The following is a 15,087-nucleotide window of genomic DNA, read 5'->3' on the forward strand; positions in this document are numbered from 1 at the left end:
ATGGAGACTGGAGAACCGAGAGTTCGTACGTTTGTACGTGGAATCTGGATCGACGAGGTCTGGACGCCAAACAGGCCGACGTGGTCATCGACGTTCCGACAGCCGTCACTGCTCTCTGCTGCCACCCCTGTCAGCCTGCACTCATCGCAGGTACACAGCTCTAACCTTTACCGACACACTAAAACCAGGTCTTAACCCATGAACAGGTCATTTTAAGATGAGGACTGGACAAAACGTTCTCACTTCATGTGGTTTTCAAGTTTTTCTTGGTCCTCAAAAAGCTGTATGTACAAGAACACAAACACAAAACGTGTATATGTTGATATTATAAGATTTTTTTGTCTAGAATCACTTTTCTAAAGAAAACTACACTCTCTGCACCTTAAGGACAAAAATGTCCCATCTGGAAACTATTCTTTTTCGCTTTTAATGAATTCATTATTTTATTTTTTTTAACATCAGTCCTCTTTATTAAAGAGATATAATATATTATATATATTTTTAGTATTTGAATTATGCCTCCACACTGCCACCTGCTGGATTAACGCGAAGATTACATTTGTGCAGAAGAAACGTAAAAAATATATATAAATTTGAGGTCAGAATGAAAATAATATTAAATGTATTAATTTAGGTTCTCATGACACAACGATTAAAAAAATGAGATTTTATTGTGAAGAACGCAACAATTTTTCAATCAGAGACACGACAACATTTTCACAAAAACACTGATGGTTTATGTTTCTTCTATGTGTGTGTGTGTGTGTGTGTAGGGGGTCTGTACAGTGGGGAGGTCCTGGTCTGGGACTTCAGTCGGTCTCAGGATCTGGTTCTGGCTCAGACTGGAATGTCAGTGAACAGCCACAGGGAGCCTGTTTATCAGGTCAGTGACCTTTAATATTGACTCCTCCCCTTTGGGAAATAACCCCTCATCACCAGCAGCCACTTTATTAGGTACAGCTGCTCAGCGTGTGTGTGTGTGTGTGTGTGTGTGTGTGTGTGTGTGTGTGTAGGTGGCCTGGGTGCCTCTGCAGAAGAAGGGGGAGTTTGGACTCGTGAGCGCCTGCTCAGGAGGACGCGTCCTGCTGTGGACGTTGGACTCTGAGCAGAGCAGCTTGGTCCTGAGCGCCGCCTACGCCCTCGTTCCTCAGCAGGTTCCTCACGGCAGCGACGTCCGCTTCAAGGTGAGGACGACAGGAGACTACTGAGACACGAGAAGCAGCGTTTAAAACTGTGGAGAGTCTCTCAGTGACTCAGTTTAAGTCTACGATGTCTTGATCTGCTGAAATGGTTTTGGTGTGGGAGAGTGAGTGCTTTACAAACTTCACGTTCCTGTGGCAAAAGTCAGATATGTTTGCGTCTCGCTCTCAGCATCGGTCAGCTGATCCTGAGTGGACGATGATGTCACAGTGAGGTTGTTGTTGCTCGTAGGCTCGTGGCAGCAGCAGCAGTGTGGGCGTCACCTCTCTGTCTCTGTCTCCCTGGGACGGGGACACCTTCCTCGTGGGGTCAGAGGGCGGACTCCTGCTCAGGTGCTCCTTCTGCGCTCAGACTCCTGCGGCCGTCGCCCCCGACGACCATGGCCTGACGCTCAGAGCTCCGGCCGTCTTCTCCTTCAGACCCTGCAGTGGACCCGTGCACTCTGTCCACTGCTCACCTTTCCACAGGTGACACACACACACACACACGCACGCACACGCACACGCACACGCACGCATCCCACATACGTCAAACCTGTGACTTTTATGTCCCTGCAGGAACTTGTTTGTCAGTGCAGGGACAGACGGTTTGGTCCACGTCCACTCTCTGCTGCAGGTCAACCCTCTCGTGTCTCTCAGGGTCTCAGACTCGTATGTGTTCCAGGTGCAGTGGTCTCCCAGCAGACCTCTGGTGCTCGCTGCAGCCACTGGACAAGGTGAGACAGGGACAGACACTCTGTCTTTAGTTTGTCTCTTTGGTCTCTGCTGACACAGCAGTTTATAATCACTCTCTGTCCCTCTGTCCGTCTCTCGGTCCCCGTCTCTGTATCTGTCTTCACTGATCTCTGTCCCTCTAGCATGTCTAACTATTGTCGCCCTCTCTCCCTTCCTGTCTCTCTTTCTGTCCGTCTCGTCTCTCCATCTCGGTTTCATGTCTCTTTCCCTCCGTCTCTGTCTCTCTCTCTCTCTCTCAGGTGAGGTGCAGATCTTCGACCTGGGTCGTAGGTCGCAGAGGGCTGCGGCCTCCGTCTCGCATGACACAGTGGGAGGAGCCGCCACTTGTCTGGACTTCAACGGTCAGAATCCTCGTCTTCTGGCCGTGGGACACACGGACGGGACAGTCGCCGTTTGGCAGCTGAGCGCAGACTTGACGGAGCAGAAACCCAGAGAGAGCAGTCAGCTGGAGCAGATAGCCAATCAGGTGGCAGAATGACAGATGGGTCACTGCCCCCCCATCCCCCCAAAAACTGAGAATAAAGACTTTATTTATTATTATTTTCACTTTGTATGGATTATGTTTAAATCTGCAGACACCAGTGGACATTTTATGAATTATGATTCTAAAGATGCAAAAAGTAGTGCTTTTTTTGCGTCTTTTTTACCTTTTAAACTTCAATTTTTAACATATAGACAAAAAAATGCACCGTTTTCCACGTACTGAACAATGAAATTGACGTCATCAACAGACGTCGTTAATGACCAACGACACTAATATTATTATTTTTTGTCTAAAATATAACCTACACACTCAGCACCTTAACGACAAAAATGTCCCATCTGTAAAAACTGTTATTTTTCATTTTTAATGAATTCATAATTTTTTTATCTTCAGTCCTGATGATAAAAGATTATATTTTTTTTAGTAGTATATTTAGCCTCAACACTGCCACCTGCTGGATTACCCGAAAATTGACATTCGGGCAGAAGAAACTGAAGAAACAGGGTCAAAATTATAGTAAAAGAATTTGTGTTCTTAAAGTGAAGAACGCAGCGCATCATAAACAAGTCAAAATTTTCACCAAAAAATATTAACACAATGTAATTAATAAATTAATATTGCGTAAAAAGTTGTGTAAAGATTAATATTTAAAGTGAAAAACTACATCCCCCATAAAATTTCCAAATCCAAATCTTTTACGCTACGTCGCTCACAAACGGTAATAAAAAAAACAAGTGGGCGGAGTCTTCCAGTTCTAACCAGTAGCGTTTATTAAAGCACACTGCAGTTTGTTATTATTTAATAAATGGTTTCACATTATCGTCACTATCAGAAAGCACAAAGCTAAAACAGCTAAAACCATCACAGTCAAAAATGCAAAGAGTCACGATGCTAACATGAGAAGCGCGACGTTAACGTTAGCGTTGGAAGGAGAAGAAGAAGAGCGAGATAAATAGATACAGACTGTCGTTAATCGTGAGAGGATTTCTAGTGTCGCGATCATGCAGTTTCAGCCGTGAGTGAGTGAGAGAGTGAGTGTGGTGGGAAAACGCTTCCCGATTGGTCACTGGTGGGGGGGCGGGGTTAGTTTACGAAAAGCGAGCGGGTGAATTCGACAAAGTCGAAGGCCGTCGGCAGCTCGCGGCCTTTGCTGTCGAGGTACGGCTTCATGTGTGAGAGGCAGTAATCGGCCTGTTCCTTCGTCAGGTTCTGCAACGACAAGAAGAAGAAGAAGAGAGTGTTAACTCGACTGCAGTGACACTGACGTCCTGCGAGTGGCGCCGGTGAGCGGCTCTCACCTGGTACAGGTCTTCTTTAGTGACGTATGGTTTGTTCTCGGCGCTCAGAGCTCGGAACGCGCTCTCGATCTCCTCGCTGGATTTAACGTTCTCCGTCTCACGGCTGATCATGAACGCCATGTACTCCTGCAGCGACACGTTTCCATCCCTACACACACACACACACACACATTCACAAACAAAGTCCAGGTCTCTGGTGTTTCATGACCTCTCTCCCTCCCTCCCTCCCTCAGTTCAGTGATGTGATGTTTGTGACAAACCTATTTGGATCCACGATGTTGAGAATGGCCTCAAACTCTGGGTCTGGTTCTCCCTCCTCCACCATGGGCAGATCGTATCCGAGCGAGCGCAGACACGATTTAAACTCCTGGTGATTCAGACGACCCGACTTCTCCTTATCAAAGTGTCTGAAGAAACAAGAGGAGAACATGAAGAACAAGAAGAAACAAGAGCAGAACGTGAGGAACGTGAAGAAACAAGAGGAGAACGTGGGAAACGTGAAGATACAAGAGGAGAACGTGAGGAACGTGAAGAATGAGAAGAAACAAGAGGACAACGTGGGAAACATGAAGAAACAAGAGGAGAACGTGAGGAACGTGAAGAATGAGAAGAAACAAGAGGAGAACGTGAGGAACCTTTTTAGAAATAAATAACAAGTCCGGTTTCTTACTTGAACATCATGCTGAACTCCTTCAGAGCCTCCTCCGTCACTCCTGTGGTGTTCCTGAAAGACAAAGAGTGGCGTCAGCGGCGGTGACCGTGTGCTGCTACTGCTGCTGCTGCTGCTGCTGCTGCTGCTGATGCTCATGTTCCTCTTACCTGGCCTGGATCTGCTGCTCCAGGTTGTGCTGCATCCTCATTCCCAGCTGGTCCAGTTGGTCCCACTGCTGTGCCAGACCCACCGTGCTGTGCTCCGTGTACTTGTTGTCCAGGATCAGAGCTTCTTCCATGGCTGCGCCCAAGTCTTCAATCTTCTTCAGCTGACTGCGCATGGCCCGGATCTCCTGGTGCTTACGCTGCACACACACGCACACACGCACACACGCACACACGCACACACGCACACACGCACACACACTCCAAGTCACATGGTGCAGACTGTGGTGGCTTCAAACGCTCAAAAGAAATCAGTAAAAACTTTATTGATCATTGAGATAATTTAACTAAATTCTGCCTTCTGAAACTAACTCCGCCCAAATACTGATTTTTAAAAGTGGGAGGAGTCTGGGACAAAAGGGTGACAGAGTAGCTATGGTTTGACCACAGGGGGCAGCAGATGCATATCATGAATAATTTAAATACTTTACACTTTTGTTTACAGGTTTAGTTAAAGGCTCTGTACTATATAAAATGACTCTTTTCATTGTTCTGACATCTCCTGCTCTCAGAAGTCTGATTTAAACATACTGTATATAATATAATATAATATAATCTGCTATATCACCTGCAGATTATCAGAACCAACTGAAGTTACTAATGTGGTGTCTGTTGTAAAATCATACTTTATTACTTTAAAACTATAGTTTTTATCTTTATTTTTGCTCTGCTGCTCACTAGAATTCAAGTATTTTAGATATTTTTATGAAGATGTGTGTGTGTGTGTTTACCTTGGTGGCCTCCAGCTGTGACTCCAGAGTTCCAGACTCTTCTACCATACACGACCTGAGAGAGCAGCACACAGAGAAATGAGAGGAGAAACTAGACAGTGACACACACACTCACACTCAGTGTTGCCAGGGAAACCAGTGCCAAGAATGCTGCTGCTGCCCCCCCCCCCCCAAAACCATGCAAGTTTAACCTGGACACACAAACACACACTGTGTCCATCAATCATCTGAGACGTACGCTCACGTCTTCGTCTGCTGTCAACTCGTTCTCTAACGTTAGCAATAGTTTTCCAGACGAGCACAAGGAAAAAACACTCGATGAATGATTGAGCCACAATTCTCTGATCATTACACGAAAAAAGCTGCCAAAGGAAGTTATTTACTACCAAGGAGTTCGGACCAAAATAGGGAAATAATCGCTGTTAAATTGCACGTTGTATGTCCAGATTAAAGGCTGTGAACTGTGAACTCACGCAGAAGAAAATAACACAATAAACCCAAATCAAAACTGTGTTTTTGTGTGAGTGTGTGAGTGTGAATGTGTGTGTGTGTGTGTGTGTGTGTGTGTGTGAGTGTGAGTGTGAGTGTGAGTAGAATGAAGTGCAGGTGAAAAAAACACTGACACCACGTGTGCTTGTCAGGAAAAATAAAAAACACCATCACAGCTTCAAAAGACTTTGACCTTCCAGAAAGATCATCAGCAACTTGGTACTGATAGACACAGATAACCCGCCGATAGGCGATGCTAGGAGGAGGAGGAGGAGGAGGAGGAGAGGTTCAGTGTGAAAAAGATAATCATCCTTGACAAGGAGTGACAGGAACATGGAGAACATCATCATCATCATCATCATCACACACTCACACAGACCAGGATGGGACAATAATCCTGTGATATTATTGCTCGTTTGTTGTGGGGTTATTTTTGGTTATTGTGATAAATGTAAATATGTCTGTTTCACAGCTCAGTCACTGCAGGATCTCCGGATTTCTCATGATCACATTTAAGTTTCTGTTTTTCACTTAAATAATTAAATATTCACTAAAAAATAAATATGTAAAAATATGTTTTTTGGTCACATTTGTACGTCTGTTTTCTCTGTTTCTGTAAAAATGTGCACAGAAAACTCAAATCATGAATTATGCAATTATTCTTGTCTAGATAATTATTGTCCCACACCTCATACACTTATATGTATATTTGAAAAAGTGATATTAACCCGTCCAAAAGATACGTCCTGATTATCACAGCAATCCAGAATCACCAGTGAGGAGGCAGCCGAGAGAGAGAGGGAGAGAGGGAGAGAGAGAGGGAGAGACAGAGAGAGAGACATTAACAACAAGTTAACAACATCAGCGTGTTAAACAGCAGCAAACACACAGTCAGTATTTTGCTAGAAATCACTAGTAAACACAAACTGATTATGTTTTAACTGCATGACAGAAATGAGACGCCGCTCTCTACCTGGTCTCCTGCAGCCACTGGTGGAAGGCGTTGGCGTGCTGTGCAAACTCCTGACGTAACTTGTCGTTTTCCTCCTGTCGTCTCTGCTCCTTCTGCAGCTCCAGCTCTCGCTCCTGCCGTCACATTTACAAACACAGCAGCAGAGTGAGGAGGCTGAGAAACAACATCATCTGTTATCTGTGTGACGCGTGAACGTGTCCAGACCTTGATGATCTTCTGCAGGTTCCTCCACGTCTCCTCCAGGGCCTCCATGGTGAACCAGGTGTAGGGGTTGGACACCACCTGGTAGCTCTTGATCTGCTGGTCCAGCTCGGCCAGCTGGTTGTAGTCGGCCTGAGCGGAGCTCAGCGACGAGCGGAACGCCTCGTGGGCCTCGCGCAGCGCCTTGATCTCCTCCAGAGAGTTGCACCTCACCGGGTCGGTCAGATCCTCCTCTGCGTTCTCAAACCAGCTGTTGAAGGCTGACGCCTTCTTGGCAAATGTCAGGAACAGATCTTCAACCTGTGGTGAAAGAAGACGGGCAAATGGATGTTAAACACTAATGTATGAATGAACCTTTAGGGGGCGCTAACATGCAGCGCCTGACAAAGGTTGGAAAACGTGTGGAGGAGAAGGTGCATGAGGCTCAAACTCTGACAAAGCAACCAAATCCCGGTTCAATCCTCAATGAACTAACACATTATTCATTCACTGATTGAGGGTAACAGGAGCCACTGGAGTCCACAGCAGTCACACCATGGACACAACCACAAGTTACCCTAACACTCTCGGGCCAAAAGAGAGCACTCGCTAAACTCCAAAAATCTGTGAAAATAATCTACACATGCACACAAAAATCTGTGAAAATAATCTACAGGTGCACACGAAAATCTGTGAAAATAATCTCCACGTGCACACAAAGATATGTGAAAATAATCTACACATGCAAACAAAAATCTGTGAAATAATCTACACATGCACACAAAAATATGTGAAAATAATCTACACATGCAAACAAAAGTCTATGAAAATACACGTGCACACAAAAAATACTGCAAACTGCTCCTTATTCTTGTCCAAGATCACTGGATTATACAGAATAAAAAACAACATCCTTGCTTTGTAAGAGAAGTCCTGAGATACTTTGTCCTCCAGCGTCTTTTACCTTTCTGAAATGCTCCTGAGCCTCCAGAAGCTTCTTCTTGCGAGAGGCGGAGTTGGACAACAGCTGGTTCCAGCGCTTCATCAGCGCAGCATGACGAGCTTCGATGGCTTTGGACTGGACGTGTTTGGCGGACAGAAGCTGGTCCTTCAGAGCCGTGATGTTCGTGATGCCCTCTTGCTGGAAGGCCTGCAGGCCAGCGTCAAACGTCTCCTGCACACGCACACACACACACACACACACACACACACACGTGACACAGTGTGGAGGACAAAGGTGGGATGTGGTTTGAAGCGGTCGACAGTTTACCTGTTTGGTGAGCAGAGTCTGGACAGAGGACAGGTCTCTGCCATAGTCGTCCGTCTTCAGGCTGTTTTCTTTCTCACCTGAACACAAACAACAAGAAAATAAAACACAAACTCAGCACAAAGCCACTCATTTTCAGTTTTAACAACTAAAAACTGATCTTGTCTTCATTAGGCAGAAATCTACAACTGTGAAAAAACAGTTCTTTACGCAGTTTAATCCCACAACTTTAACTTCAAGTGTTCCAAGGGTAGAAAACCAAATAAAAAATTCATGTTCCCAGATTTAAACCTGTGTTTCTGGGTTTTATCAGTCATTTATCATTATGTCTTTACGTCCAAATATCTTTCCTAATAATCACTTGTGTCCAATCATAAATCTTTATTTCATTTTAGTTTTAAATTCTAAAGAGACTTCAACTTCAAGAAACCTCAACTATTAAACCGACTCCTTGCAAACTCTTGTTCTGAAACAGGAAACAGGAAACACTGATGTCAAAGTCTGAGTCTTCGTACCGATCCAGGACTCGACCACGTCGGCCTTCCAGTTGAACTGCAGGAAGGCGGAGTTTTCGTCCAGCTTGGCCTTCCTCTGTGCCGCCGCCCTCTCCAGCTCTGACACTTTTTCTCGCAGCGCTGCCATCTTGGCGCTGATGTTGTCCACGTGATGGTTGTTCTGTTTGAAAACATTTTAAACTTCACTCAGAAATCACAGTTGTTAAAGAGTATTTCCCTCACGGTTATTTTTTGGAGTCCGTACCTTCTTGATGAGCTCGTCTCCGTTAGTGCACACGTCGTTGACTCTGTCTCGATGGACGGTGAAGTCCGTCTCAAACGCCTCGTGTTTCTTCAGTAAACCCTGTTCAACATAGACGTTTGTTTAGCGCTCACTGACGCTCACCTGCACAGTAACACTCACGTGTTAAAACTGTGAAAATCACCTGCACAGCAGCCAGCGTATCACCGTAGTCCTCACTTCCCACCAGATTCAACTTCTCATTGATCCATGCTTCTTCCTCCTCCACGTTCGCCACAAACTGCTGGTACTCCAGCGACTCCTCTAACCTCTGACCCCTGTTAACACACACACACACACACACACACTTGAACACCCACTCTGTTGCTGCTGTGTTTGTGTGTGAGTGTGAAGCTCGGCAGGTTCATCGTACCTCGCTCCAGATAAGTCTTTCAGTTCCTTCCAGTGGTCGACAAACTGGGCGAGTCTCTGCTGGATCTCCTCCTGACCAATGGTGTTGTCGTCAGACAACTTCTTCCCAGTGTCCAGCACCGACTGTGAGAGAACACACACACTTTCACTGCATCACTGCAATAGTAATAAGCCTCCCCATGGTTTTATATGAGCATGTAACTGAGAGTGCTGAATGTGTTACCTGAATGGCCGGCTCGTGCGCTCCCAGCTCGGCCTCCAGTCTCTTGTGTTTCTTCCTCAGATTCTGTACACCCGTCAAATCACGTCCGTAGTCCTCCGAACTCACAAGCAACTTCTTTTCTCTGCGTTGGGACAAGAACGTGGATGTCAAAGAGTCGTAAAACAAGTGGGAGGAAAATGTTCTCGGAGAACAGAGAAGGATCCCCGTCTTACTTGATCCAAGACTCTTCATCGTCCAGGTCCCTGAAGAACTGGTGCAGACGGTGCGACTCGTTGAGTTTGGCGCGGCGGCCGACGGCCATGCTCTTGATCTTGGTGAAGCGGCCGTTGACGGCGTCGCGCTTGTCCTTCACCAGCGAGGTGTCGAAGGCGATGCTGCCCATCAGGCTGTCGGCCTGACCGTTCAGATCCTTCAGACGATCCTGCAACAAGAAGAAGAGGAGGTCAAGACGACTGAGGTCTCAAAGTGGTTCTTATTTAAGTTGTGACGGGTTTTAAAGAGTCGTATTACCTCATGGGCAGAAATATCAGCCTCCAGCAGCTGGTGTTTCTTCAGCAGGTTGTTGACCGAGGCCAGATCTTTGCCGTAGTCTTCAGAAGCAAGAAGAGCTTCCACCTGAGGGAGGAGAGTGTGGATCAGACACATACAAGAGGCTCCAAAAGCTCAAGAGTCATCACTCGTGCACTCCAGTCAAACCTCAGAGAGCCAGAAGTCAAAGTCCTTGATGCCCGTGTTGAAGTTCTGCTGCTTGTTGGCCTCCTTCAGTTTCTGGCTCTTCTCTGCAGACTTGTTGACGAGGAACTGCCACTGTTCGTCCAGAGCGTTCAGACGAACCTAAAACAAAACAAACAAAAGCAAAGTGAAGTCCTGCCCGTCAACCTCCCCTGACCTCTTAAACACTGACAGGAAGATGGACGTACCTTGACGGCGTCCTCGCTGCCGGCGCATGCTCCTCTCTGGATGAGGGCGTTGCCGGTGTCGATGACTCCGCGGATTCTGTCTGCGTTGGCGTGAAGCTCCGCCTCAAACGCCTGGTGTTTCTGATGCTTACTCTGACCGCACAGAAACACAGGACACACGAGTGAGAGACGGGACGGAAACACCGGCACGTTTGACTTTTACAACACCTCCAGTTTTTCAGCTTTTTTTTTTACTGTTCTTTAAAAGCAGCACTTTATTTACAAACTGGTATTAATACATTCTGTCCTTTACTGCTTAAGTTACAGTTCTTTTGGCATATGTGACTGTGACTGACTTTACCTGAGTAAGAAGCTTCTCATAAGACTTTATGAGAAGCTTGTAAACATTAATAAGTTCAACTAAAAGCACAATTAACCCATTTATTATTGCCTTTAAGCTCTTATTAGTTTATATACCCGTCATAAACAGTAAAAACCTGTTTATTAAGAACAACTTTACAAGCACATACTAGAAACTTGTAATGTGTTTTCTATAGGAATCCTGACTATGATGTTTATTAACATTAATAAGTCTTGTTCACAGCTTATCTTAATGCTGATTGGATCACTCAGGACAGAGGTTAATACCAGGTTTAAATATGATCTTAATACATAATGTTACAGATTCATCCTCCAGCACGATTATGATGAAAACATCAACACTTTAAGTGAAACTCAAAAACTGGAAGTGTTAAAACGTCAACCCTTTCCATACTCGTACAAAGAGTGTAACTGACAACCTAGAAGGTGGAATAAACACAAACAACAACAACAACAACAACGTGACTACACAGGACAAACACATGAAGAATAAAAAATAAAAATGACGACATGAGCTACAGAGCCAACTGACACAAAACCTACAGGAGGAGGAGTCACTTCAAAGTTGCTTCATGTTTCTTGATTTTCAGGTGAAAAACAAGTTAAATAATAAAAAATCAGAAATTAGAGTTTGAGACCGGCTCATGAAAACCTGAGGCTGTAAGTCAGGAATCACTCAGCCGTCTATTACTCTCGGTTTCATTCAAATATCAAATCTCTGTGACTTCATGTGAAGTAAGTTTCAAGATGACTCCGCCCCTCAAGGACTGTAAAACAAAAATGGAAGCCACGCCCACAAAAAATTAGAGGAGCCTTTGATGGAAAACAAACCTGGAGAAAAAAACAACAATTAAGCCATAAACAAATTAAAACTAAAACCCAGGTGCTGATGAGGGACATGGTCAGGATGGCACATGAAGGCGTGTTCTACGTCATGTCTACACAGACACACAAACACACACACAGCACAGACACAGTGGACACGGTAAAGGGTAACCTACTCGGTTGTTAGTCAGCTGACACACTAACTCAAACTTACCAGCAGCTTGGACAGCTATAATAAAAACAAACATAAGACAGTGGGAGAAAAGGTTCAGACAGAACACAGGGAGGGATTTTCACAGTTCATCAGTGGATTACGTTCAATACAACGAGACGTGAACAGATTAGCAGGTTTAATGTCACATGACCTCGAGTCAAGAAACTTCTTTTCCTTTTCTTTTATGAAGAAACAAATGCTGTTTCTGTCTCTGCATTAAAGATTAAAGGTTTACACCGAAAACATTTTCACATTTTTCAAGTTCATGTGAATATCTCGAAGCGTACGTGAACGCAGTTCTACGATGTTTCCACCAGCGTCCGTGTACGTCTGTGGACTGCTTTACATACCTGGATGTTAGTGGGATCCTTGTAGGACTCATCAGTTGCCGTCTGCAGCTTCTCACTGATCCACGCCTCAATCTCGTCCACGTCCCGGCTGAACTGCTGCAGTGTCTGAGATTCACCCAGCTTAGAACGCTTCTCAATCATCTGGGCCTTCAGACGGCGCCACCTACCGCACAAAACCAGAATTCAGGTTTGAAACTTTATTTTAGAGAAAGAAGGTAGAGCCGCTCTTTCAAAGAAGAAAAGTGCAAATTGTGAATGTTCCTCACCTGTCGAGGACTTCATTGCGGCGGTTGAAGATCTCAGGTTTGGCGTAATGATCGGCTCCAACCAGCTGATCAGCGAAGGACTGCAGAGCAGCGATCTTCTCCTCCTACACGACACATTAAAACAATTTAGACTAAAACTACAGACTTTCTACTCCGTCGACAGTGGAACGACTCCTGACCTGCACATTAATGGCCTTGTCAAAGTCCTCGTGTTTCTTGATCAGAGCTTCCACGCTGTCCAGAGAGTCTCCTTTGTCGTCACTGGCGAGGAAAGCTTCACGAGCCGCCATCCAGTTCTCGGCCTGTTCACAGTCTCTGTTGAAGAGCTGCAGAGGAACAGGAAGCAGGCGTTAGTGACCACACAAGTAACCTCCCACTACCCGCTCACGGAATGACTCGATGGCACTTTTCTCACCTGGAGCTCCAGGCACTGGTCCAGCATCATACGGCGCTGCACCCAGGCCTGCTCCAGGTCGGCGCGCTCGTGGTCCAGAGCCTCCAGTTTCTGCTGAATCTCAGGGCTGGCGTAGTGGCCTCGGGCCAGCAGCTGCTGACCAAACTGTTCAAAGGCCTGGAAGGTTCCGGCACGAGCGTCGATCTCTGTGCGATGTTCCTGCACACGAGGGAAGAGAAATTAAACATCTGAAATAACCACAGAGCTACAGAGATACGTGATCCATGGAGCATTTACTTAATTATACAAACGATAAAAAGATCTATATTTTAAATCAATAATTGCATTTATAAAAATCTTTCTATGCTTCTCTATGATCAACGCAGTGCTGAAATATACCAGGGTCCTTGAATGCATCAACATGCTGTAAACTCTGCATTACTTCCACTAGCTCTCATGCGTTGGAGTTTAGAACATTTTACAAATAATACCGTTGAATGTTTAAATGTTTTTTTTGCGATAATTGTCCGTCCATGGTCGCATTAATAGTGCGTGATTATTTTTCCCCTACCATAGTAAGGGTTAGGGTTATGTTCGATATATTCACAATAACACAGTGCAGTGTCTCTAAACCCACACGAGTAAAGAGACAGGAAGAGTTCAGTACCTGGTGTCTTTCCAGAAGAGCCTCAGCTCCGGTCACGTCTTTAGCCAGTTCCTCTGAAGACACTAATCCTCGGATGCCGTTAATCCACGACATCAGATCTCTGTGTGCAGAACATGAATTATAGCAAAACCATGTAGATACCAGAAAAACTTTACGATATCTTAGGAACAAGTTCATGTCTTTATCTCACTGTTAGACAGACTTTTCCTTGTGTAAACTGAAGTTTGTAAACCACTCACTCTCCCACACCAAACCTCATAGAGAAAACAGGAGTTGTTGATCCACTGCTGCCTCCATCACTAAATTCAAATGTCGTATTTTGTGATTTCGGCATTTGAAATCCTTCATTCAGATTGACCTCAGTGACACAAAGTGACCACACGAGGCAGCAGAGGACCAGAAGCTCCTGTGTCCCCGGAAGCTAAAATCAGTGATTTTCTCTATGGGCTTTGGTGTGGGAGAGTTTACAAAGTTAAGACATAATGACTTTGTGCCAGAATCCTTCACACTTCTCACCTGAAGTCGGACAGGAAGCGCTGCAGGTCGTGGGAGTTGCCCAGCTTGTCCTTGCGTTGGTCAGCACGTCCCACCAGGCTGCTCCAGGCCGTGTTGAGCTCGGTGCACTTCTCCTGGATGTCGTCCACGGCCTCGGGGTGGGACTGGATCAGACGCTCGGCCATCTCACCCAGAGAGTTCACCTGAGTGGACGAAGGTTAGTGGAAAAAAATAATGAGCAAAACTCCTCAGACGAAACAAACATAAATCCAGCGTAATCCTTTATGACCTCCTGACCTTGTCGCCGAGGGCTGCCAGGTCTCGCTCGAAGCCTTCGTGTTTGCGCTGCAGAGCCTGGACGCTGGCCAAGTCGTGACCATAGTTGTCGGTGTTGAGGGCCTGGTTCTTCTCCTCGATCCACTCTTTAGTTTCATCGGCGTCTCTGCGGAGGCACAAACACAGAGATCAACAGAGATGTCTGATACTAGGTCAAAATCACTGCATCACATATTGAATATTGAATAATGGGGGCGGGACTTCATAAGCTTTTGCTTCTCCCGCTTTCCCTTTCGGTTATGTGTATTGTGTGAACTACACTAAGATGATGTGTGATGATGATTGATCTAACTGACATGACCGAAATAAACATATAAATAAATATCATTAAAACACGTTTCATAAAGTACAGGCTGTACAGAGAGACGTGAGCCACTGATGGTACAAATATCCGTTACATCTGAGAGTTCAGTTCACAAAGACACAAAATAATGGTGTTTTTTTATAAAGGTGGAATTCGGAGGTCGACCAGATTGTTTTACCTTATAAATAATCATTGGCTAAAGCTGATCAATCATCAGTCTACCTCTAATGACCAAATGTAAGACAATCCTTTGCCTTCATGTGACAGCTGTGTATTTACAGCCAGAGACAATTTATTACTGGACAAACCAGAGATACAGGCTTTAAAATTTAAG

The 15,087-nt window shown here is 45.3% G+C and overlaps 2 protein-coding genes across 5 annotated transcripts in view; one reads left to right on the forward strand and one right to left on the reverse strand.

Moving 5' to 3' along the window:
* Positions 1–2,522, forward strand: part of dync2i2 (dynein 2 intermediate chain 2) — a 5,730-nt gene extending 3,208 nt beyond the window's left edge. Inside the window, exons 4-9 of the mRNA XM_058618184.1 lie at positions 1–150; positions 774–883; positions 1,014–1,184; positions 1,432–1,667; positions 1,758–1,915; positions 2,174–2,522. The exon at positions 1–150 is cut by the window's left edge and continues 8 nt beyond it. Of these exons, the coding sequence (XP_058474167.1) occupies positions 1–150; positions 774–883; positions 1,014–1,184; positions 1,432–1,667; positions 1,758–1,915; positions 2,174–2,412 (1,064 nt within the window). The 3' untranslated portion in view covers positions 2,413–2,522. The remainder of the gene's footprint in view (positions 151–773; positions 884–1,013; positions 1,185–1,431; positions 1,668–1,757; positions 1,916–2,173) is intronic.
* A 642-nt stretch (positions 2,523–3,164) lies between these two features.
* sptan1 (spectrin alpha, non-erythrocytic 1) overlaps positions 3,165–15,087 on the reverse strand; it is a 34,441-nt gene continuing 22,518 nt past the window's right edge. For 2 of the 4 annotated variants that reach the window (XM_058618182.1, XM_058618180.1), the window contains 28 exons: positions 14,411–14,555; positions 14,135–14,316; positions 13,619–13,718; positions 12,973–13,170; positions 12,737–12,883; positions 12,558–12,661; positions 12,292–12,454; positions 11,942–11,956; positions 10,543–10,674; positions 10,319–10,456; positions 10,133–10,237; positions 9,835–10,043; positions 9,623–9,743; positions 9,401–9,522; positions 9,173–9,305; positions 8,992–9,090; positions 8,748–8,907; positions 8,236–8,312; positions 7,930–8,139; positions 6,990–7,286; positions 6,786–6,898; positions 6,541–6,558; positions 5,324–5,378; positions 4,536–4,732; positions 4,387–4,440; positions 3,977–4,123; positions 3,717–3,864; positions 3,165–3,627 (listed from right to left, as the gene is read on the reverse strand). In XM_058618182.1, coding sequence (XP_058474165.1) covers positions 3,502–3,627; positions 3,717–3,864; positions 3,977–4,123; positions 4,387–4,440; positions 4,536–4,732; positions 5,324–5,378; positions 6,541–6,558; positions 6,786–6,898; positions 6,990–7,286; positions 7,930–8,139; positions 8,236–8,312; positions 8,748–8,907; positions 8,992–9,090; positions 9,173–9,305; positions 9,401–9,522; positions 9,623–9,743; positions 9,835–10,043; positions 10,133–10,237; positions 10,319–10,456; positions 10,543–10,674; positions 11,942–11,956; positions 12,292–12,454; positions 12,558–12,661; positions 12,737–12,883; positions 12,973–13,170; positions 13,619–13,718; positions 14,135–14,316; positions 14,411–14,555 — 3,715 coding nt within the window. In that variant the 3' untranslated portion in view covers positions 3,165–3,501. The remainder of the gene's footprint in view (positions 3,628–3,716; positions 3,865–3,976; positions 4,124–4,386; positions 4,441–4,535; positions 4,733–5,323; positions 5,379–6,540; positions 6,559–6,785; positions 6,899–6,989; positions 7,287–7,929; positions 8,140–8,235; positions 8,313–8,747; positions 8,908–8,991; positions 9,091–9,172; positions 9,306–9,400; positions 9,523–9,622; positions 9,744–9,834; positions 10,044–10,132; positions 10,238–10,318; positions 10,457–10,542; positions 10,675–11,941; positions 11,957–12,291; positions 12,455–12,557; positions 12,662–12,736; positions 12,884–12,972; positions 13,171–13,618; positions 13,719–14,134; positions 14,317–14,410; positions 14,556–15,087) is intronic. The other 2 variants (XM_058618183.1, XM_058618181.1) reach the window with 1 other exon arrangement.

This window comes from Solea solea, chromosome 19 (assembly GCF_958295425.1).
Source record: "Solea solea chromosome 19, fSolSol10.1, whole genome shotgun sequence".
In the NCBI taxonomy this organism is placed as follows: Eukaryota; Metazoa; Chordata; class Actinopteri; order Pleuronectiformes; family Soleidae; genus Solea; species Solea solea.